At 35.7% G+C, this 25645-nt stretch overlaps 1 protein-coding gene across 4 annotated transcripts in view; it reads left to right on the top strand.

Annotated features, from left to right (window-relative positions):
* SLIT2 (slit guidance ligand 2) overlaps nucleotides 1-25645 on the top strand; it is a gene marked incomplete at its 5' end in the record, with an annotated part of 257487 nt that overhangs the window by 180059 nt on the left and 51783 nt on the right. For all 4 annotated transcript variants that reach the window (XM_083861312.1, XM_083861313.1, XM_083861314.1 and 1 more), the window contains 10 exons: nucleotides 3265-3336; nucleotides 3948-4019; nucleotides 4533-4604; nucleotides 6483-6626; nucleotides 6758-6921; nucleotides 11330-11480; nucleotides 17390-17464; nucleotides 21873-22016; nucleotides 23549-23692; nucleotides 24832-24998. In XM_083861312.1, coding sequence (XP_083717438.1) covers nucleotides 3265-3336; nucleotides 3948-4019; nucleotides 4533-4604; nucleotides 6483-6626; nucleotides 6758-6921; nucleotides 11330-11480; nucleotides 17390-17464; nucleotides 21873-22016; nucleotides 23549-23692; nucleotides 24832-24998 — 1205 coding nt within the window. The remainder of the gene's footprint in view (nucleotides 1-3264; nucleotides 3337-3947; nucleotides 4020-4532; nucleotides 4605-6482; nucleotides 6627-6757; nucleotides 6922-11329; nucleotides 11481-17389; nucleotides 17465-21872; nucleotides 22017-23548; nucleotides 23693-24831; nucleotides 24999-25645) is intronic.

Below are 25645 nucleotides of genomic sequence, written 5' to 3' on the forward strand. Positions count from 1 at the left end.
ATTTAATATAGAGCATTATTATAAAGGAGTTTTTAATTACTATGGGTTTTACCCGTGAAATGCAAATTCTTTAGATATTAGTCTGTCTATCTGTACTTTGTGACTCGGGAATATGTCTAATTAGATTTTCTCTGGAATAGTGGATACAAATTTGCACTCTGTGAAATTCAACTGATTCTATGAAGATAAAGCAGAAAATTAAATGATAACAAAGCTTGAAAATGTGGATTTGGTTTATTTTCTTTGCAGACAAAGTGGGATATAAAAGATTTTTCTTCTGTATTTATATAATCTTATTCTTCCTGTCTTATGTTAATCTCATTTTCTAAAATGTGGTGTGCTTCAGTGCCTACACTTCAGTTTAAGTTAAGAAAAGACACACTTAGGTGATCTTACTAAAACAAATCCTTTATCCAGAAGAGCTTGTAAATATATCCCAGCACTGCACCTTTTGTCTGCTAGAATGTAAATGTCTCACTAAAAGGAAATGTTAGGTAAAGTTGACAAAAAGTTCATTTTCATATCCCCCAGTAAGCTGGTGCTAGAACTGCAGGAAAATTAGCTTTCAGAAATATGCTGTAGCAAGGCTTCTTAGGGTTTTGGATCCATGTAATTTGTAGTCAAATTGGACAGCATTAAATGAAATCTGCTATTCCATCTTCTCGTAAAAAATGGCCTACATGGATCCTGTAAGGTACTTCAGTCTATAGAATTAATATGTATTTTTGATTAAGAGAATAAACTGGAAAATGCATTGTGTCCTAATTTAATGCTAGACCTTAAGTTACATGTCTTATCCTACCTTATTAAGATCATCATGTGTTTAAGGATATGTGAATGTAGACTGGAGCCCCTCCAGCCCTAGGTTATGAATCTCTAAATCTTGGATGAATAAGCAGCTTTTATAAGTGAGGCTTGTGATGGCCTCATGTAGGAACATTGCTACTGCAATATGTATTTCCCGTATACCCAGAAGCATTTTTCCCACTTGGGCAATCCAAGACCTCCTCTGTATTATGGCCTAATCCTTCCCTGTCCTTTTTACCACCCCTCTCCTTTCCAGTCCTCTGCATATGCCTTATGTGTTTCCCTGCGCAAGATAATTCTTTGGCTGGTTTTCAGATCTCCACATCTGATCAATGTCAGATTAGGTTATCCCTGGGGTTAGACAGTTGGTTGCAGCCAAACAGACTGTGTAACAGGAATGGATGGATGGCAACCGTGCTATTCGTGGCTGGGTTAATTTGGTTTCTCAAATCCTTCCAGTTATGAAAATGAGGAAGTTTTATTATCTGGAGGGTTTACCTCTTTCTCCCTGATTTAGCCACCTGAGTGGAAAAACTATCTTAGGTCATAACCATGCCTAAACTTCATTTTCTGGGAAAGCTAGGCTAAAATTTTAATGTAAGGATAGAAAATACGTGGGTGTGGCCTGACTTGGTGTTGGCCTTAACTTCAGCAAGTTTTTTGCTTATTCAGGTGTTTGCCTTCTGCCTCTCACCAAGTGTATAGGAGAGAAGTGACCCTATTGTTTTGTATCCTGGTCAGCGCTCCCAGTCTGATGCAAAATGTGTTTCATGAGTCCAAAAGGCTCAGCCAAAGCAAAGATCATGAATGAGCATCATGTTTATAGGAGAAGTTTTCCATCTTGTGCCATGGGATTCCCTTCAGTGTTTAAAATACACCTAGAATCTACAACAAGGTGACATTTTCCTAAAGAGTACTAAAACAGTTGTGATGAAGTGAGATTTTCTTTTTCTAGTAGATTTTTCTGGAGTTTTTGGTTTTTTTCTTGAGTTCATCATAAGCTATTCAACAACATATTCTGCTAAGTTAAAGCAGGATCAGAGTAAAGAGATTTTAAGTATGAAATGTATCTACCTGAAAGAGACTTCATGAAGACAAAAAAAGAGCTTCAGTTCAGCTATATCATGATCTCTTGAGAAACTTCATAAAATGAACAATTTCTGTTAGAATATTTTCTTGGAAAAGCTTGCTCAAAATATATGAGTTTATTATTTACAGTACACACACAGACTCATATGTCTCAATCAGAACAAAAGTGAAACAAGACAGTTAATGGGACAAGAGTAAAAGGGAAAAAAATAGGCCAATATTTCTGCATCTAGATTTAAAAAGGCTCTTTCACCTTAAATTCTGAGGCAAGGTCCTTGTAAGTTACAGTAAATAAAGTAAATTTAGGGATTTTTGATTAACTTTATTAAGAAGATTTTGGGATTGTCTTTATGTACATAAATCTTAGGCTTGATACCTGCACATAGAGAGCTTATTTTATAAGCATGGTATGTAATTTCAATCATCATGGCTTTTCTTGTAGTACTCTTTGGTATAATAGCTTCTTATGTCCACATGGCAGAAATTTGCACTGCCATAACCATGATATACTGGAGTGTGTGAGGAAGTAGCTTCTGTTTTAAGTGTGCTCATCACTGGCTGTATTTTGACTTGTTGGCACCTGGGCCGTAGGTCTATATCTGCATTGATTTCCCATATGTAAACCTCCTACAAGTTCAAAAACTTCTTGGAAAATGTTTTCCATCAGGAAATTCACACTTTTTGGCATGGGAATTTTCAATTACAGTCACTATAGATACAAAACAATCATTTGAAATACTTGTTCAAAGAAATTAGAAGTGTGGCTATGCAAATCCAGTATTATATCTTAAAGAAAGTATTTTGTGCACAGTATCTAAAGAAATCGTGTGCATCTTTAAAAATATGGCAGTTGCCTTATTGCAGGTAGCAACATATATTGTTTGGTCTGTAGGAACATTCCTCTCCCCATTCCCATGGTTTGCATATTTCAATTATTTCACAGAAATCTTTAGACATTTCTGAATAAAAATTACTATGCAAATTGCTATCTGTGAATAACACGTTGGGAGTAAATGAAGGCTAATTCAAGATTGGAATTTTTGATGACAATTCTGTCTTAAATTTTAGAAAAATCTTGTATGCTCTGAAAATAAGTTTTCTTTAAATATAAAATCAAGATCTGGTTTTAAATTACAATATTGCTCTCTACAGGTAAAAAGGTTTGGCTGGTTGTTTGGTGGGGTGGTTTTTTGGGTTTTTTGTTTTGGTTTTGGGGTTTTTTTTGTAATGAAAGAAATAAAAATTATACTGAAAAAGAAAGCAGAAGATATCATCTCTGTTGAAGTCTAGCCCTTCTAATTTCTTATGACTTTAGATTCTTCTTTAGCTTGAGGGTTGTATTTTTATGTTGTTTCTATTTTTTTGCAGACGGTTAGAACAAAATTCAATCAAAGTCATCCCTCCTGGAGCTTTCTCCCCGTATAAAAAGCTTCGAAGAATGTATGTACCAAATAACTTACATTTATTTACATATATCTCAAGATAAAAACTTTTATCTCAAGATAAAAAACAAGTCAAGATGGTCCAGGGGAACTGCAGTTCATGTGTGAGCCCTTAAGAAAGTTTGACTGCTAGAAGGTAAACTGACATGGCAGCCTAATTATTGAGACCATATAACATCTTTGTCATATTAATAATAATTGAGGTTTTACCAAGTATTGAAATTATTTAATGTGGTTCTGCACAGAAGCAGTATGTTACTGTAGTGAAAATTCTAGTAAAAAAAAAAAGACTGAGGATAATTTCATATTATTTTTGACGCTGTATAGCTCATGGGTTGTAGTAAGCAGAGAATTCTTACAAAATGCACTTAAGCAATTAGGGAAAGTAAAAAATTTTGAACTGTTTCAAAACAGTTCAACTGAACTATGCATTTTTTTTCAGTGTACTCGCAATTTCAGTGGTTTTATATTAAAATTCTTTGGCAGTGTCTCATGTAAATATTTCAATTTCTCTCTCCCATCCATTCTTAATTCTAATTACATATTATCCTAAAATTCATTATTTTGAAAATAGCTTGAATTAATTGAACCAAATTTTATTTGTTTCAGTGACTTGAGCAATAACCAGATATCTGAAGCAGCTCCAGATGCTTTCCAGGGCTTACGTTCACTCAATTCACTGTAGGTATATGTTTGACCTGCAAACAGAAGCAAATTTCTCATATTCTTATAGTGAAAATATTTTGGCCTTTTGTCTCCATGCAAAATTTTGCTATAAAAAAGTTGTAATAATAATTTCAGAATAATGGTAATTGAATATTCTTTTACAGTTGGACACTGATCATGTGTGGGGTTTTTTACTAAATATGTTCATGGCAGAGTTGAACCAAGCCAAAACATGTATTTTATTCCCCAGTTAGCTGTTCTTGCAAACAGCAAATCCACTTAGCAGGGTCCCTTGATAAGCCTGTAATCGGTGAGATGCTGATTCTGCAGAGAGCTCTTTGGGTTACACACCTTTTTGGAAAGTATGTGATCCTGCTGCCTCACAGGACCACAAGGATATTGCAAGTATCGTGTGGTTGTTATTAAATTGCTTTCAGGAAAATTGGAATTTCTCTATTTTTGAAGTCAAAACCCCATAGCATATGCCTTTTGTAATGGTACCTTTGTTTGCTTTATTTCCTGGTACAGAGTCCTCTATGGCAATAAAATCACAGAACTTCCAAAGGGCCTATTTGAAGGACTCTTTTCTCTGCAACTGCTGTGAGTATTTTTTTTTTTTTTAATTTATTCTATTTTGGGATCATTCAAAAGGGTAAACATGATGAGAGATTTATGCCAGAAGAACTGGCAGGAAATCCCATATGGAAGATCAAAGTACACTAAAACTAAATTATGCTAAAACCAAAAGGGTCAAGGCTGTTGTTGGCCAGCTTGCCATTCATCCACAAATGCGATCATATCAGTTAATGTTTCAGCCTAAAATGATTACAATGAAATCATTCTCCTGTGTGGAATTTCTAAGGATAAAACTCATAAAGATACGATACACTGTAAATGGAAAATAGGATGTATATAGTTGTGTGGGAACCATAGAAGAAATATTTGTGTGTATTATGAAGAGAAAATATATAGTGGAAATGCAATGTATTTCTAGTTGTACCCATGGAAGAACATTATTGCGCCACAGTTTCATTGATGACTTCTGTTGTTTTCTGAATCTACAACTTCTGATGTTTTCTGAATTTACAACTCTCTGAATCTGTGAATTTGAGCTGCTACTTTGTTTAACACTTTGGAAATTTCCACATGTAACCTGTTAAACATCACTGTTTAGATTTTATACTGGAATAAAAAATGCCATGGTGATAAGTTTATCAAATATTGTCATTATTTATCAGAAGAGGCTGTGTAGTAGGTGTACCATGTAAAAGAAATGTGTTAAATAGACCACAAAACAACAGTGGTGGTTTTGAAAGAACTTGTCCCAGAATAATTGACTTGTAGAGTTAGAGTCTTCCTAAAGAATTTAAAACATCTTGACACACGTTTAGAATTATCTAATGTCCAGAATTCACCATGAAGTGGTTGGCAAAATGTTTATTAGTAACAAGTAATTGAAGATGGCAAAACAGTAAATATATATAAAGAAATTGCAAGTTCTAGCACCACCTAGAGGTTTGCATTTTGATTTACTTTAGTCACAAAAATAGTATAGTAGTGGGCAGGATATGCTTTCCTGTTTTCCTTTAAAGATGTTTTAGTTATAAAATATATTTCAGATCTGGTATAAAAAATAAATTAAAAGACCTTTCTTTCTCTCAAGTTTTTATTTAGAAAATGTCTATATCCTAATATGCATTATATAGATAGTACACTTAGGTCTAAGTAAATTTCTACTTGTGTGGCAAAACTTTTGATCAGAGCATTAGGTTTCAAATCCACCATTTCATTCCATTTCTGGCTCAAAATGGAAAGAAGGAAAAAAATATTTGGTTATAAAAAGGCATCTAATGGAATGGCTTTCTTTTCTCTTCAAAAGGACTTGGTTTAGATTGGCTTGTTTGTTTTAACACTAAAAGTCTGGGAGGTACAGGGAAGAAAAGCTTCCCTTTGAAGATGCAGAGGAGAAAGAATCCAAGACAGATTTGGATATATTCCATGCCACCAGTTTTTACTACAACTCTGTTAATGTGGCAGCATGCTGATTAGTAACATATAATTAAAAGTGCCACTGCAAATCTCTTCCAGCTAATGAACACAATGTTCAGTTCCTTTTTTGTTTGTTTATTTATTTGGCAAAAGAAACTAGTTTTCCTTGAATATACTTGATTTTTTAGGCTTTTTTTCTTTCCACAGTACACAAATACCACACAGATATTCTACCAGCACATACAAGAAATGTGATTTTAGCTAAATAAATGTAAACATTTCAGCTCCAAGGTTCAAATATGTAGGAATAATATAGCCCAAATAAAATACTTCAGTTCACTGAAATTCCTTATGTCGCTGCCAATTATTATTTGTTACTACATCTCTTGTTCTGATTGTAAAGGTGCACAAAGAATTGTCTGTGAAAAATGCTGAGGTTTCGACATGGAGTGGTTTCTTTCAATTTTATAATTATCTTCCATTAAACAGATTATTGAATGCCAACAAGATCAATTGTCTGCGAGTTGATGCATTTCAAGACCTGCACAACCTGAATCTTCTTTCTTTGTATGACAACAAGCTTCAGACCATTGCAAAAGGCACCTTCTCACCCCTCCGTGCGATTCAGACCTTGTACGTATGTTCCTGTTTATGGTTCTCTCAAGTATGACTTCATATTCCACAGTGCAGTAAAAGCACTGGGTACTGCTGAGACCAAAGGGAAATAATGTGTGATATTATTGGGTTTTTTTCCTTCATGAAAGGCATTTGGCTCAGAACCCATTTATCTGTGACTGCCATCTGAAGTGGCTGGCGGATTATCTGCACACAAACCCCATTGAGACCAGCGGTGCCCGCTGCACCAGCCCCCGCCGGCTGGCAAACAAAAGGATCGGCCAGATCAAAAGCAAGAAATTCCGCTGCTCAGGTAATTTTCTTAGTTCAGCTGCTATTTTTCCTTTATTGGCAAAAAAAAAAAAAAAAAAAAAAAAAAAAAAAAAAAAGTCATGGTTATAGAAGTTTTAATGAAAGCAGCTGTCTCTCTACAGAATTATTAAACATCACAGTTTTTTTTTTTAGTTCGTTGACTGAATAGAGGGAAATCTGGGAAGTCATAGACTATTGGATCACGGAATATTACTGTAGTTAACATATTTGGCACTATTTCTGAGTAGCATTACATCTAACAAAATAAATGTAATGTATAAAAACTTCAGAATGAAATGCTAAAGTTATTCACTACAAGTACCACCATAAATCTTTTTTTTTAAATTTCCACAGGGCTCTGGAATATGTGAAAGATCTAAAAATTTCTAAGCTAAATATGGAAACATAACATATTCCTTTTATACAGGGAACTTGCTTCATACTGAAATTTACTGTTTTCTTTTTCTAATCTTATTCCATTTCCTACTTACATTTCTTTAAATCCTAACTTTTTGTCATGTGGTATCCAGCTGTTCCAGGTGCATTTCACATTCTACAGTTTATTCAGTCTCAAACGCAAATACCAGATGAAAAGTGTTTTGTTATCCGTGTTACGGATACATTTATGACTATTCACACTTTGTTGTTTATCAGCTCTCGTTGTGAATACACTTTTTTTTCACTTAATTATCTGTAGTTAACTGCAGTCCATACTTAATCTAATAAAACTCATTCTTTGCTTGCTGACATTCAGGTGCATCTTCTATTTTTTTTTTTTTCTCTTTATTTAGCTAAAGAACAGTATTTCATTCCAGGTAGGTTTGGCTCTGCAGTAAGATTGACTAACTGCAGATATTCTCTCCCTTTCACCCCAAAAGCAAAGTTTGTCATAGCTTTTAGGAAACTGATGCATGTGTATTAACATTAGTCATAACCTGTAGCTATACATAGTTTTCCCTTGTAGAATACTAGTAATTCTGTTTTCTGAATATAAGAGCTTAGCATGCAGCTCCGTTTACCTTTTTCTGTCTCACAGATTTGCACACAACCAAAACTATACCTACACTTAATTTAGATCACACCTGCTAGTTCATATTTTAACTGACACTTTTACTTACCTTGTACCTTGCCTTTCTGCTGCTGCTGTCTTTAAAATGTGGCTCCTGAGCTGCTTTTAAACACAGGAAACCATGCTGCCATCAAAGAGCTAGCACAACTTAAAAGACTAAACATTCTACAAATGAATGTTTTTTTGCCTTGCTTTCATGCTCTATACTGGCTACATCTGCTGCTTGCTCACCCTCCTTTTGTTTAGGAAATCACAGTGGAATGCTTGGAAAAGAAAGCTGATATTCTTAATTAGAGACATTCTGTGGTCACATGCATACAGTGAATCAGAAATGTTTTCCATTGAAGAAAATATGACTTTAGATTTGGCATGAAATAGCAATTTACACACTGCTTTAATCTACAGTAACTCTACGATATTTTTACAAAAGATTTACCAATGTTGGCTCTAGCTCTTTGAAAAATGAATCTTTCTTTCTTTTACCTTGCTTGTCAGTGTGTGCACTGTTTTCTTAATAGAAAAAAGTTATTCACTCACATTATATTCACAATAGATTATAAATAACAAAATAAACAAGGGATTAATGCATCTATTGATGAATTACAGTATGTGATTTGCAATCAGGATTTTCTGCCATGGTTTAATATCTAGAAAAATATCTACAGTAATTGATTAGGACGCCAGTGCACTTCTTTCAAGTATATCATCATTCTGCTGTCATCTTAGTTGTTGTCTCTTTAGCTGGTATGTTTAACAGCTCTTCTCCAAATGCTGTGTGATGTAAAACTTAGATTTGCAGCAGTCATGTGGAGTCCTTCATGCCTTTATACTAATACATTGTTTTGAATATGAAGAAAAGACAAAAATAAATTCAAAAAAAAAGGCAGCAATTTGTCAGCACTGGCATCCACAAAAAATGTATTTTAAAGCAGCATAAAACAGGAGGATTCAATTTCACAAACCTGTAGTACCACTCAAGTCCTTAATGTGCAGAACAGCTGTATTCCTGCCACAGAGTGACTTCTACTCAACCTTGCCAGCATAACTTTTGCTTCTGAGTTAGAAGTGTTTTCTTGCCAGCAAATGTCTTCACAGCCTGGTTATAATGGCCACTCATGCAGTTTAAGTTTATTTACATACCCTATAAAAAATGCTGTTCCTGGGGGAGAATTTAAAAAATGCTGGGCTGGGGGAGAAGAAGAAGAAGAAGAAGAAGAAGAAGAAGAAGAAGAAGAAGAAGAAGAAGAAGAAAAAAGAATTAAATTTAATATAATGGGCAATATATATGCTTATTGAAATACAGCTTCTGTTGCTTTCTCTATCAGGTTATCAGGGAGATGTTACCTAAAAGTATTTTAGTTGTTGAAGGCATGGTCCTTGAATGTTTAAAGGTTTAAACTGCTAATACTGATGGACTCTGGATGCAGGAGGAAAAAAACCCCATATTTGTAGACTTGTTTATTGGGCATTAAAAAGTACTAATACCACTTCTTTATACTTAAGTGGATATTACAAAATAATCTTAACATTTCTTTAAACACCTAAATATTTTTAGTATTTGTTTTAAATACGTCATTTGGAGATGTTGCTCCACAGGCATTAGGAAGTCCTAGTGAAATTTCATTATAGTAATTTGGAAGATTGAAGGTTTGCAAGTATTAAATAATTTTTTTGAAAAAATGTTATTTATCTGCTACCTCATAGAAGTACTTTATAGTAGTTTCATCATATGGATTACTAAAACATTTACAAGTAGTAGATAACACAGTATGTGATGACTGTTGGATTTTTTCCCCTCCACTGAGCAATCTGTTTCTCCTCTATTTGTTTGGTTTATTTAAGGATTTATAGCATGTGTATTTGACTCGATGATCCTTGTGGGTCTTTTCCAAATCAGAATATTCTGTAACTCCTATATATGTTCAGGGAACAGCTTTTGAAGAACACATTCAAAATAGTAAAGAATAATTCATGGGAGGCATGATCATCATCCTATATGAAATCTGTAATAAACCCCAATCTCATCTTCATTTTTAAATGCCACTCAAAATGAATTATTCTTTCTTTCTGCTGAAGACAATGGCCCTAGCACCATCTTCTACTCAAACGAAAGTTAAGTAGAGAACATGAGATCTTAGTTCATGTTTTTGTCTTAATTGGCATTACTCTGTCTTTCTTTCCTTCTTGGCTATCTTTACTTTTTCAGGAGTTCACCATTTTGGCTGTAAGTAAAGTTCAGTGTCTGAACTAAATCACAGTGTACCTCCCAGCCCTGATGCACCTTCTACTAGTCTCAGTCTTTTCACCTTTGTCCAAGAAGAACCCACAGGTCCTTTTGGCTTCTCTTTGTTTTGTCACCCACCCTCAGTTCTTTACTGGATGTTTTTTTCCTGATATGTTTAGGATGTTTTCTTTGACTGACTCTGAGAAATGGTGGAGGAAACTTTCAATGTGGTTCTTTTTTTTCCCATTTTTTCTTTTTTTATATATATATTATCTTTTTATTTAATCTGTGATAGTGATACTGTTACTGTGGCACTGGACATTCAATAATAAGAATGCCATGTCATGTAAGCAAGTATTAAACTTCAAATGCTCCTGTAATTTATACCTACTCCTTCCTCTTTTCCCTTGCTCTTATCCTTGGCCTAATGGATGCAGTTTTGATAATGTAGCGAGATTTTCTGTTGTGCTTGATCTAACCATGTGGTTGTGAGGTATGAGTAAAACATGGTTCTGTCAAGCACCATGGAACGTCACGCAGCTTTCTACAGCATGGCAAGCTGCTGAGGCTTAAGTCAGGATCACACATTTTTTAAATTAAAGCTGAAAATGGGGCTTTCAACTTATTTGTTGAGATGATGTGGAGTATCGGGATTATAAAAAAAAAAAAAAATCACAGAGGTTAATGAAGTCCAGTCAACAATACAAATTTGTAACCCGAGAAAGAGAAAAGGTGGCATTCAGGATCCATTTATTCTTGATACAGAGAAACAAAACAAATCCTAAAACAAACAGTGGCATTTGTGTGATTAGCTATAAACAAGGCTAGATTGGCTGACAACATAATCAGCAGAAAGTACAGCTGTGAAAAGCTCAAGTTAATGTTATCCTGCTATGTGAAGTTGGTCTCAGTTTCTTTTTCCAGCATATCTTAAGTCCCTATATTTAACCCTCTCTTGAAGCCCTTGTGTCTGTTCAGTATCACAAAGTTTATCATGCATTTCCCAAGTTACCCACCCGTTATCTGCATTGCAGACGTCTTTTCAGCCCTCTCACAAGAAGCAAAGCTTATACTTCATTGACTTAGTATCTGTGTTTTGACTTGAATCTTCTACAGGCACTGAAGATTACAGATCCAAATTAAGTGGAGACTGCTTTGCAGATTTGGCTTGCCCTGAGAAATGTCGCTGTGAAGGGACCACAGTGGACTGCTCCAATCAGAAACTCAACAAAATTCCTGATCACATTCCCCAGTACACAGCAGAGTTGTAAGTTGAACCCATTATTTATGGAGAAAAAACCTAAAATTATTAAATATAAAACCACAGCTTTACTTTTTTTAAACAGCATAAATTGAAAGTAACCTCTGTGGTGTACTTCAAAGGACTAAATATTCAGAAAAATTATTTATGCATTATTTCAATACCATGTAGGTTTAAAACGCATGATAAAGAAATAAACTAACAATTCTATGTTTCTAGTTCTTCAGGACCTGAGTAATCCAGTAATCCATACAGAGATGATTCCTTTTATGCAAAGCATACATTACGTTTGTTGGGCAGGAGACCAGAGGAAGATAAAGCAAATAAATAGTAGAGTTAAGAAGATGAGATAATAAAATAACGAATAGAGATGGGGAGAGAAGAACTCAGAGATTACTTGCTAAATAAGTGCCACATGGGAATGATTTGTAGGCATTACAACTGAAGTAATCTTCAAGGAGGGAGTGAAAGATAAAATTAAGACAGCTTTACAAGGTTCCTCCATGTGCAAAGAATAGTATAAAAGGGAATGCAGAGGTGGTTGAAGGATTGGCAAAATGGTAAATGAAAGTGGCTGCCATTGCAGAGCAAAGGTGGAAGGAAATAGCTGGAGATTCAGTTTAAAGAACAAGGCAGAAAAAAAAAAAAAAAAAAAAAAGGACTTTGATTTGACATAGTAAAGCAGTATAGAGATGTGGAGGCAAGATTATTGTGATCAAGTTGCCACCCACTGGGTTGAGAGGAGCCATAGTATGGCACACCTTAAAAGAGCAGCCCACAGCTGGCCTGAAAGCAACACTATGGCAATCAGATAGTAAAAAATGAGACTATTCTTAAGTATTCGAATACCTGGACAGGAAAAGGGATTTAAAACTGAAATATTTTTAAAACACAGATGGAGACTTTTTTTCTGTCCCTAAGCTGTGAAAAGGAGTTGAGCAGTAATTTTCTGTGCTGATTTTGGCTGGGGTGGTTAATTTCCTTCACAGTGGATAGTATGGGCTTATGATTTGGAATTGTGCTGAACAGAGGGTTGATAATATAGAGTTGTTTTTTTTTTTTTACTTGCTGAGCAGGGCTTACACAGAGCCAAGGCCTTTTGTGCTTTTTGTACTGCCGTGCTGGCAAAGAATTGGGGGTGCATGGGAGGTTGGGAGGAGACACAGCCAGGACAGGTGACTCAAACTGATATTAATTGATATTATTATAATAACCCAATGGATATTCCAAACTGTGTGACATCATGCCCAGTATATACAGGGGGAAAGGAGGAAGGATGGGGCATTTGAAGTGATGGCATTTGTCTTTTCAAGATGCTGTTACAACTGATAGAGCCCTGCTCTCCTGGGAGTGGCTGAACACATGCCTGCCCGTGGAGAGCAGTGAATTAATTTCTTTGCTTGTGTGCATGACTTTTTATTTCCCTATTAAACTGTCTTTATCTCTACCCATGAGTTTTCCAGCTTTTACCCTTCCAGATCCTTATGGTGGAGGAGAGAGCAAGTGGCTCTGTTGCATGTGATGTCTTGCTGGGTTTAAACCACAATATGTTCCTATTACAAATCTGAAAATTACAATCAAGAAAAAAGATTGATACAGTCTTGTGTGAAGGGAGGTAGATTTCAGTGGAAAAATACATTTTATGTTATCTGATATTTTGAGATAAAATTGTTTAATTAAGAATAAAAGCTGATGGAATAGGTAACAGGTTAAAGTGTAGGAGGAGATCATAAAGTAGTGGTTGTATAAATGAAGTTACTGATTCAAGAGAAGAGGAATGGAGTTGTTGAAATGATTAAGCATGCATTGATTTGATATTTAGGAGTAATCATGTTTAATTGTCTCTTCTCTGAAGAAGTAATTTAGCATTTTAATTTTTTTTAGATTAATTTATTTACATGTGGAAGATATACTGTCAGGTGTTTTCTTTTTATAATTATGTTTCCTACCTGTTAAATTCAGAAAGAACAATCAAATAATCAAGCCTCATCTGCTCTATATCTTAAACACTCAAATTTCAGCCAACAGAAATCTTTTTACTACATATTTGGTTACAACACTTCTTTCAGAAAATATCCAGTCTTTTTTGGAGGTGTTAGTGGATTAAAAAATCCACCATTCCCCTGCGAGTGTTACAGAAGTTATTTTCTTTCACTTCTATTATTTTTTTAATGGGAACTTTTAGTTTGAGGTAGACTCTGCCTCTCTTCAGTTTCCATCATTGTTTCCTTTATATTTTTTTGCCATTTAAGAGCCCTTTTTATTCCAGCACTCTATCCAAGTAAGATGGTGTTTAACAAAGTCATTACTCAACCTTCTACTTGATAGGCTGTACAGATTGTTCTTCAAGTCATTTGATGTAATAAAAATTTCAACACTCTTGCAAATATTCAGAGAGAATGGAGAAACTACTTCTTCATTTTTTTCACTTCTCCTAAAGATCCCTTTGCTCTAGGCAAATACATTCTTTTGGTATTTGCCTCACTGATACAAAAATTACAGCTCTTCCTCTTCTTTCCTCCTCTTATTCCTGGTCTTTGATGCACTGTCTTTCTTGTTTGTCTTGGGATTTCCCAGTCTAGTTCTAAGACCATTTTTTGATTTCCTGTTCAAAATATTTACTGGCATGTATGAGAAGAGTAGCTAGTTTGCCTTTTTTTTTTTTTTTTTTTTTTTTTTTTTTTTTTTTTCCCACAAAGTGTGATATAAAAACACTTGTTAGAGTAAAATTACATTGATGATTCTTCAGGTGATGAGGAGAGCTAAACTAATTTCTTCAGGGTGATGTTTGGAGTTGAATCTCAGCTTGGAAAGGAAGATCAAAAGTAAGGAAAAAAGCTCTCCAAAGAAGGGCAACAAAGATGACAAAGGGCCTTGAGGAGTAGCTGTAGGAGGAGGAGCTGAGGCCACTTGATTTTTTCAGCCTGGGGAAGAGGGGACTGAGGGGAGACCTGATTGCAGTCACAACTTCCTCATCAGGGGAAGTGAAGGGGCAGACACTGATCTCTTCTCTCTGGTGACCAGTGACAGAGCCAGGAACTGGACCCAGTAATCATTGTGGGTCTCTTCCAACTCAGCATATCCTGTGATTCTATTTAAAAAGTGTCTATTGTGTTAATTGCAACAGTAATAATACTACAGGAAAAATCCACTGTTTCCTCCGAGTAGTTGTTTTTTTTAAAAAAACAAAAAACCAACTGAAAATATTATTATAGTTTAAGTGAGATATTCGTTGTAAAAGTTAAAAAAATATAACTAAACCAACTAACTGCTGTTCTAACTTCCCATTTTGTCACTTGCTCAGTCTTCTAGAGAAACATTGAACGATCTGTCTAGTCTGACAGTAAAGTATATGATATAAAGTACAAGTCTGTAATTGCACCCCAGAAATAAAATATTTTTCAGGTATCTTTTAATATATATAGTAAAATGCAGGAAGCATTTCAGAAATCACTCAAAATGAAGTCCCCAGAAGAAATGCTTAATAAAAAGTAATTTCAGTCTTATACGTTGAATTTTTATAATGATTTTACAATAAATTATCATCTAACAGGGTAGTTTTAGAAAGCATGAATATCACTGCAGTATATTGGCTTCCAGAAAGGTTCAGCTATTGTTCCAAAACATGCAATATCTTAGCCATTGTGTTACTAAAACAGGAAAAAGCATTAAGTAATCCAGATAAACAGAATGTGTAGACATCATGATCAAATGCTTCTGTTTATGTTTTGCTTTGAAAATGGTATTTCAGTACTTTACTTGAATAAATCAGATAAAAGTAATTTTAAGACCATTTTCTTAATCTAGTGATTGATGGGTAATAACTATAGTTTCTGTCTTTACCAGTGAAGAGCACTGGGCTCCAAAAATAATATTAAGGTTCAGAATGGAGATTCTTTCACATCTGCAAACTTTCCAGTCATCTATAATAATTTTGATTTCATTGTGTGTGGACTAATTTAAATAAAATAAATTAAATTGAAATAAAAATTAAATTAAAAATTCTACATATGAAATTAGATAAAACTATTTAGCACCGGAAGTACAAGATTGAGGCATAAACAACAAGTAGGTCAGGATAAAACGATGTGGTTATCATACATATTAAAGAAAAAGGATTGGGCACTAATGCAAATTTCATTTCTGGATATATGTTTAGGAATGAAGAATGTAAATTATAGGAAATAACTATTGTACTGTGCATAGCAATAGGAAAGGATAAGCTGGAATACTGTGTTAAAGACTTCATTTTTCAAGATGGATATAATTGCTCAGAAAAAATTTTGAGGAGAACAAGAATCCTAGAAAAGAAGACTAAAAGGGTTGAAGGCATTCGTGTGAAAGAAACTTGAGGAAGAGACAAAGTAAATTACTTTTAATAGGTAAAAGTGTGTTGCAAAAAATAAATGATCAAATTGTTTGCATTTTTCAGTGGGCTTAGAAATGTTTGCAGTGGAGCAAGTAAATATTAAAATCAGTTAATGTTTTCATTATCAAGTCATTCTAGATAGTATAGCACTTGAAAAATATTTGAAGATATTTGTAGAATGGTCAGTGGGTCTGTTGTTAATATATAGGGTAAAGGAAAGTCTGTTTAGAGTGAATAAATAACTTTCATAATTGACAATGTGCAAGAATATTTTATATGGTCCCACTAAAAATCACTTCATTCAGCTCTTTTTAGAGGTGATAGCATCTTCTGAAATTCATGTTCCTTGTAGTTTAGTGTGATATGCAAATATTTTGTGTATATCCAAAAAACTTGGGTCTTCTTTCAGTTTGATTCCACGTTTAAACTGCTGTACAACCATACCTTCAGATTTACAACCTTAATTTCCCTTCTGGCTGTCAATGAGAATGAACAGGAGGGAAGGATGAACAAGCAGCTTTTTTTAATTTTCTAGTTTTTGTTTTGTTTTTTTTAACTTGTCTTTCAATAAGGCAATTCTGAAAAGCTTTCTGGGTTTAGAATTGTGCTGAATTTCATTCACAGTCATCTTGTCAATCATGTCTTCTCCTTCCTATTTAAGACTTCTAAAGAAATGCTGGACAGACTCCCTTCTTTAATAATTAGGTCCATTAGAGCATATAAAGGATCTAAGACTCATAATTTCCATTTTCTTTCCAAGAGAAGAAATTGGGATTACCTGGTCAATGCACGTATTTTTTTGAAATATAGATGGTCCCCTAGCCTAGCTGCTGTTAAAGGTATACTGTACTGTCAGGCTTGATACCTGTGCAGGAAAGAGAAGTGCCCAGCTAGGACTTGTTGCTCTTTGCGTGCCTTCTTAGAGTGTTACAGGTCAGCATTTAATGCTGCCTTTAAGCAATGTATGTGTGCCAGCTGTAGTGGTATGAAGATAAATCATGGTGAGGGAAGTGTTTTTAAATTCATGGGCAGACCTATGCATTGGGTTTCATTCCCTATTCAAAAGAAGAGTAATTATTTCATTCTTGTAAATAGTGTTCTGTGAGTACCTCCAGATGTCTGGCAGACTCCACCTGAAATCCTTTAAAGAACAGAAGACTAATCTTCAGTGGTTTATATGTCCTTCTTAAAGACTTTTATTTATAGGTTGCCATGGAATCCTCCCTTAGATACATTTTTGTTTGAAAAATTAAAAACATCATCTTATATTCCTTTTCAGGTTTAGCTGTATAAAATGTTGTGATCATGTTTTGAAAATGTCTTATGTATGCCTAAGAACTAATGAGAATGTTCATTCACAGGAATGAGAATGTTCATTCACAGGAATTATCAAAATTAGAAATGTCACTATATGAGGAATTGCTCTTCAGCTACCAGTTAAATATCAGATGTTCAGGGAAGCCAGAATGAAAAGTTCACTTGATGTGGAACATTCTGTATCAATCACTGAATAATTTTTTTCTGAAATTGATGTAATTTCTTTTAGGAGACTAAATAACAACGAATTTTCAGTCCTGGAAGCTACTGGAATCTTTAAGAAACTTCCTCAGCTGCGTAAAATGTAAGTACAACTTGAATGCCCTTGTCTATTCAGATAGTGCATTAGCTCCTTGCTGTGTCTCTCCACCTTTCTTAGTTCTAATCTACAAAAGATTCAGTTTATTCCAATCAAAAATTAAGAATGGGTTTAAATTAATCCCTGAGATAGGTCAGAGTTGGCAGCTCTCGTGCATGGGGCTTGGCACTGCCAGCAGCCACTTCTCATGGTGTATAGCTCCAGCACCTTCACGGCAGCATCCAGCCAGCTGGTCTGTTATGCAGCCACAGCAGGGAGCTCACAGTATAAGCTGCTTAGAAAAGATTCCAGTAATCTTTTGTAACTTCCTGTATTACCCTCTAACCAGACAATTTTGCCTCTTTCAGCACATTAAGGACATGTCGTTGATTCTGTGCTTCATTAAACGGTCATTAGGTGAGGGGAAAATCAAAATTAAAATGACTGAGAAAAAGTGGTTTGGTAGGCCATCCATGTAAGTCCATGTTAACAGTTAATGTTCTAAGAGTAGTTTATAATCTTACCAATTGCAATTGTTGCTAAAAGTAAGACTATGAAAAAGCTTTTTTTTAGCTTACGTAAAAGACGTGTTTGAGGGTAGATGATTTAGTTAGACTTTGTGACTCTGTGCTCAATCATTTCAGGATTAAATCCACACATAAATAGTAAATGAAGAAAAGTGCAAGTAAAAATAGATTAGTACTCACCAAGTGACTACCATTTGTAACAGATCATTATTAGTGATCTAAATCATAAGGGACAATAACTAAGCTAGACTTAACCAGATCCTTGTTGGTGTAATCACAATTAGTTAAATATCTATTACTCATTTTTTAGATAAAAATATTTTAAAAACCCCAGCAATCTAAAATGACCTTCTCTTTGGCCTCTCCACTTGAGTACACCTTACCACTTCAAATTGGGCTGCAATACTTAGAAAAAAGAATGTAGAATGTTTGGCACAACAGTGTTCTGGTGGTATACAGTAGATACCCTATTTTATTCAATCTTCAAGAATCTCAGATTAGGACTTTTTACATTTACAGTGTACTTTGGAAATATCAAGTATCAGTATGAAGCATCAGTGGACAAGGGAAGGGCTATAGTCATTTATCAGGACTTCTGTAAAGCCTTTGATGTGGCCTCCCCCAACGTCCTTCTCTCTGAACTGGGGGGAGATGGATTTGATGGCTGGACTTAGATGGATAAGGAATTGTTTGGGCAGCAGCATCCAGAGGGTAATGGTCAGTGGCTCTGAGTCCCAAAGACATCAGTGACAAATGGTGTCCCTTAAGGATCTGTATTTAATATCTTCATCAATATATGGTAAAAGTTGTCCCTGTCTGCAGCAGAGGGGTTGGAACTAAATAATATTTAAGGTCTTTTCCAACCCAAGGCATACTGTGATTGCAGGATTCTGTAAAATAAATGTCATACATGCAGGTGCAAGCACACATTTATGCATATATCAGATCTTCGTATTTAATTATATTTCTTTGAAGTTGAGGAGATGTTCAAGACAAAAGGCAAAAAGAAAGGATGAATATTTATCAGTCTTGGTGTAACTGTGTTTGGAACCCCCAAAGGGTTTAAAATCTGGTTAACTGAAAAAAAGAAAAAAAATGAAAAATAATATAAATGAAGAGTTAACTATTTTAATAATACTGCACATAACTTCCTAATATAGTTATCAGTTGTTACAACATTCTTCCATTGAGAGAATAATACAGTGACTGCTTAACATCACTGGAAAGAAGTACTGATGTTGCAGAGACACTAGTATGAGTGAATTCTGTATTTCTGTGAAGCTCATATTTCTTCTGGAGGTTCAAAATAGATGCAAAGATCTTTCTGCACAGATGACATTGAAAAATTGAGGCCTAAATGTTTCATTGATTTGATGCTTCATCAGTAATAAAGCACGTGTATGCACTGCAACATTGATTAGCTATGCAACATTAATCTTTAAAATATCTATGTCAAGTGGGTGAAGTAGTATCTGTGTTACAGCAAGAACGAAAAAGATTTTAGGAAACTGATGGCTTGACATGGACGAGCCATCTGAGATTAGAAATAACGAGTTTCTCACTTCCAGTCTTCCACAGCACCTTGCAGACTGAACAGCTCCACTGTTAAACTAAATGAAAGCAGTGATTGTGGATGTTGTCTGTTTAGACTTTATTTAAGCCTTTCACACCATTTCCCACAGCATTCTCCTGGATAAACTAGATGTTCACGGTTTGAACAGACATAGTACTTCACTGGGTAAAAGACTGGCTGGATGGTTGGGCCCAGAGGGTGATGAAGGAAGTTAAATCCAGTCGGCAGACAGTCACAAGTGGTGTTCCCTAGGGCTCAGTATTGGTTGTGTTTAATACGTGTATTTGATGATCTGGATGAGAGGATTAAATTCACTTTCCATAAGTTTGCAAATGACACCATGTTGGCTGGGAGTGTTGATCTGCTGGAGGGTTCGAAGGCTCTGCAGAGGGATCTGGGCTGACTGGATAGATGGGCCAAGGCCAAAGGTATGAGATTCAGCAAGTCCAGGTGCCACGTCCTGCACTGTCACAATATACCCATGCAGAGATCTGACTTGAGGCAGAGTGGCTGGAAAGCTGCCCAGCAGAAAAGGACCTGGGGGTGCATGTTGACAGCCAGGTGAACATGAGCCAGTGTGTGCCCAGGTGGCCAAGAAGACAAATGGCACCTGGCCTCTATCCGCAATAGTGTGGTCAGCAGGACCAGGGCAGGGATTATCCCTCAGTGCTTGTCATTGATGAGGCCACATCTTGAGTAGCTTGTTCAGTTTTGGATTCCTGTCTACCAAAAAGACATTGAGGTACTGGAAAGTGTCCAGAGAACGGTAACAAAGCTGCGGGAGGGTATGGAGCCCAAGTGGGATGAGGAGCAGCCAAGGAAATGGATTGTTTAGTCTGGAATAGTGGAAGATCAGGGGAATAGGGGAGCTTATTACTCTTTAGACCTATCTGGAAGGAGGCTGTAGTGAAGTGGGGGTTGTCCTTTTTTCTCAGGTGACAAGTGATAAGATGAGAGGAAATTATATCAGATTGTAGCAGAGGAGGTTTATTTTGGTTTCTCTGTGGAAAGGGCTGTCAAGCAGTGGAACAGGCCACCCAGGGTAGTGGTGCTGCTGCCATCCCTAGAAAAATTTAAAAGACTTAGGGATGCATTTTTGTAATGGACTTTGCAGGACTGGATTAGATGCTTGAACTTGATGATATTAAAGGTCCTATCCAACCTAAGTAATGACATGATTGTATCCTTCATCACAGGCAAGGTGTAGGTTGCGTTTCAACTAGGCTAGAGAGAGTAGTCAGCACTGAAGAGTAAGCTGCAGCTTCCTGGGGTTTTTTCTAACAAATATTATCTTTCTTGTTTTCAATGATTTAAACACCATTCTAGAAATTGTATGGAATTATGTTTGGTTTTCTTCCCAACACCATTAAGTCCATCAAATAATGAATTCCATTCAGAGAGTTTTTAAGACCTTTTTAAAAATCACTGGTGTATTGTAACACTGTTTAATGTGCAGCTATGTACTTCTGTAATATGTGTAAATAATGATATGAAACAAACAAAACAAAAGGACACTTATGAAAAATACTGAAGAAACTGTGTGCTGTTGCATATGTTTGCTTTTGTGTATATATAGTACAGATACAACCCATTTGGGATGTAATTTCCATCTTTCAACTAAAATTATAAACACTAAGTATTTTTGCAATATTTTAGGTCATTTTCCCCATACTTTCATCCACTTCACAGGCAAATTGCAGATACATGAACTATCTTGCTTATAAACCCTCCTCTCTAACTAATGTCATAAATTATTAACATTTCATGTACTGTTTATATTCACACATTTCCTTTACATATGTTGCTGTTTATACTGTTTTCTTATATTTGTCTATCAAGATAAAATAATTCTGAGAGGTTAGTTGTGCTGTACTCATACAGTATAATTTTGTAATAAATTTGTCTAAAAATTCTATAAAGGCTGGAGACCGGAAAAAATATAGTTACTGATAAGATTCAACATTAGGAAAATATTTTCTTGTGTGACAGCAGCATTGATTGGGTAACTGCCATTATTTCAGAATCATCTTCCAAAGATTACCTTAAAAATCTTTGCTTCTTTAATTAGAAGGGCATTGAATTTTTTTTACTGGTTTGAAGTCGAATGATGTATTTATATTTTGTGCTTTTACACAACAACTTGGCTATGGCATCAAGGTTGCATTTGATGATTTTGGAGGTCTATTCCAAGCTTAGTGAAAAACTAAGATTCTTTCTTGGAATTTATTCAGTCTGCGGCATTTAACAGTTAATTTAGGACATTTATAAAAGAAAATCCCCTCAGTTCTTATCTGTTTCTGTTAATGTGTAATAGAAACCTGAGCAATAACAAGATTACAGATATAGAAGAAGGAGCATTTGATGGAGCCTCTGGTGTGAATGAACTATTGCTCACAAGCAACCGCTTGGAAAGTGTCCAACACAAAATGTTCAAAGGACTAGAAAGTCTCAAAACACTGTAAGTATATTTATTTGGGTGGTTTTATTCTTCTTTTCTCATAGGTATTTTTGAGAATATTGTATCTGTCCTAAAATTTTTTTGGAGAATTAGCTGTGGATTCTTCAAGTATATTTTAGTTTTTCTTCCTATTTTACTAGAAGCCATACATTATATTAATTTATTATTTATTAATTATGGGTAAAATGAGTCCTCTAAAGCAGTGAAGCAGTTGAGAATGAGTAAACATCCCACTTCAGAAATGGAAATGGGAATAATCATCAAAGTAACAGAATTTTGCACAGGAATTACATATTTTACATAATGGAGTCTGATTCATTTCAGCTCAACCATTACTGGGATTTTTGCTGGAGGAAGAAATTGTTCTGGTGTGTGTTGAAATGTGGGAAATGATTCTCTCCTAAGTAATTTTTTTGTCATTTCAACAGTGAAGGCAAAGATTAAAAGCACTATAGCTTGAACTCATTTCATTCTTTCCATGAAGCAGCTTAGTTCTTTCCACTCAAAAAAATGTTTATACAATCTACAGCACCTTGGCCTTCTTCAGAGAGCCTGTCCTTCTGATCTGCAGACCAGAACCAAGATTAAATGGTCTTTGGGGTTTCAGCTGTCTATACACATTAGGTATTTTAAATAAATCATGTCTACAGTTTCCATCTTGCAGTTAAAGCTACTAAAATTGTTTAAAGCATCTAGTTCTAGACAAGGACATGGGGGAAAATTACCTTCTTTGGTGGACAGAGAGGAGGACAACACACTTCAAAGCTCTCAAGTTTTATAAGAATTTGAGGGATTTTAGAATAGCTTAGGATACTGAAATCTGTACTGTCTTGGAGTTGTGCTGAGGAGGAATGCTGATTTCATTTGAACACAGTAGAAGTGGTTTCTAGAATTTGTCCTAAGAGAAATGAAGTGAAAGGGTCCTCAAGAAGAGGTAAGCTGGCACATATCTCTGCTCTATATAGATAGCAGTTCTGGAGTCATCACCCTTGGAAACAGAAGAGAGGGCTGCTGTGTTTCTCTGGTTTGGGGAATTTCAGTTTTATTTCTTGTCAATTAAAAATTCACAATTACTGCTTCTGGTATTGAAAGAAAAAGAAAAAAACCCAAATGCTTAGGGGAAACTGGAGCAGGTTGTTCAAAGAGGTTATGGGGTCTTGAGGTATTCAGAAGCCATCTGAACACAATCCTGAGTAACTCTCTAGGGAAAAGCTCTGGAGAACCCTGCTTGAGCAGGGTTGGACCAGATGATCTCAGTGGATGTTTCCAACCTTACCCATTCTGTGATTCTGTGAAACATCCCTTGCCTCTGTGAAACCTACCCACCCACCTCTGTCTTCCAGCCTGCTCCACACACACTGTAATCAGTCTCTTCAGTGAGGTGACAGGCAGCACAGGGGTCACTGCACTGGTGGTCCCTTCACTGGCAGCAGCCCCTTTGTAGTCATATCTCTCAGCCCTCACTCCAGCAGCCACTTCAGCTCTGGTCCCTGCCCAGGCTAAGCTGAAAAATGCTGATCCTTCTTTCTAAGGATGCTGAGGAGCAACAGGGTGAGCTGTGTGGGAAATGACAGCTTCACAGGGCTGAGCTCTGTCCGCCTGCTCTCACTGTATGACAACCAGATCACCACCGTGGCACCCGGCTCCTTCGACACACTGCATTCACTCTCCACGCTGTAAGTCACCTTCATCTTTTATCCTAACCATGTTTAAATCTCTGACCTTTGGAAGGCATTTCCCATAATACTTTGATGTGTAATTTCACAGCACTTAGTAAAATTCAGGGATAAAAGGGCTTCTTAGAGGCAGTTCTGAGAAATTTTGTTTTCTGGACTATCTTAGGCATATGAAGAGTAGGTTTTCCTAGTGCCCTTTGATACAGCATTAGACAGGTTTGTGGAAGTGTCTGAGAAGGCAGAAAAAACATCCTGCTCACTCCCCTTGTGAAAGTCCACTGATCTAAACTAGGGTAGAAAGCCACATTTGGGTAGGCAGCACACAATCACAGCTGGCTAGATTTCCCTGTTGTCTGTCCTTGTGCCCTGTGCCACTCAATTACTAGCTTAAATTACCTTGGCCTGCTGAGAACCTTAATTTATATGTCTTTTATAAGGAAGTTTCAGTCTCATTTTCTATAAAAAGCAACATCCTTTTTTAAATTTAAATGTGATGTAATTTAAGGGATGTGAAAAGAGTAAGCAAAGCTGCCACTCAGTTTCAAGAAGAAGTGCTGGTTGTAGGTAGCGTCATTCAGGAAAATACTTAATCCCCATTTTACATGAGAAGTGACACTTTGCACCCAGTTACTAATTTTGCATATTAAGGATGACATGTTTGTAAATAATTGAATTGTCGATATGTTTGTGCTGCAGTGAGGAGATGCCAAAAGTACTGAGGCTTTTAGAAGTAAATTCATTTTTGTAACTGGCATGTAATCAGTTTAGCTGTCACTTCAGATAGGAAACTTATTCTCTGGAGCAAATAAAAGATGGAAATCTTGAGATGATAAATTAATGGAATACCTGTTGTCAGGTTAAAGCTAATAATGTAAAGTAATCAGGCTCCATCTTTATATGAAATTATTCTGTTATTGGTACAGAGTGGCTTGACATGAAGTCAAGTCTTTGACGGTTTTAAATTACTTCTAAACAAGTTGCATCAAGATTCACCACACAGAGCCTAAACTACACTTCTCACCTGTGGTTTACACAGGGTATTGTTTGAAGCATAGTGTTTAAGGTATGCTTTTTTGAAAATAGAATCCTTAGAATGAAAGGATGGTGTCATGTGGGATAAACTTTCCTGTGGTTCTCAGAAACCTCTTGGCCAATCCCTTCAACTGCAACTGCCATCTCGCATGGCTTGGAGACTGGCTCAGGAAGAAACGCATTGTGACTGGGAACCCTCGCTGCCAAAAACCTTACTTCCTCAAAGAGATTCCTATCCAGGATGTGGCAATTCAGGATTTTACATGTGATGATGGTAAGTAAATTAATAAATTAATAGAATTAAAATTCAAACCTTTTATAATTTCAGCTTTCATATAGATCACTACATGGCTCCCATAGATCCCAAAGCATTGCACTTTTAAGGCCTTCATGCTCAGTTTCTTCATGTGTCAGTTTAAAAACTTTCCACTGATTTTTGGATAATCAGCACGAGCTGTTGTGCCTTCAAAAGCTTTTCTTGCCTGTCTTCAGTACTGTAATTAATAATTTAGCAATAGCATTAAAAAAACCTGATGTGATAGTACAGGTGAGAATATTTTCAAACACTGATGCTTGAATCAAGCACTCTTTCAGGTTACTTGATCAAATAACATGCCATGTTATAGCTTGCAGCTTCATTACCTCTTAATTAAAAGAAATGCTGCTGTCTTGCATCTCTCACACCTACTTCTGTTTACTGCGTTATTGGTTTGTCAATTTTCAAGGCTGTATCTTTTTGTTTTAAAGAAACTGTTTTTAATACTTTTTAAAGATTTTTGTCTTTCATTTTGGGATTTATTCTCTCTTTAATGATTTTTTTCCATATAATATCATTCTTAGCTAGTAAAACAGCATTACAGTATGCACAGCATCACCTGAAATGTAAATTCTTAGAGTGATGGTTTGCGTACATGATGTATT

Source organism: Zosterops lateralis (genome assembly GCF_965231275.1).
Source record: "Zosterops lateralis genome assembly, chromosome: 5".
Classification (NCBI taxonomy): Eukaryota; Metazoa; Chordata; class Aves; order Passeriformes; family Zosteropidae; genus Zosterops; species Zosterops lateralis.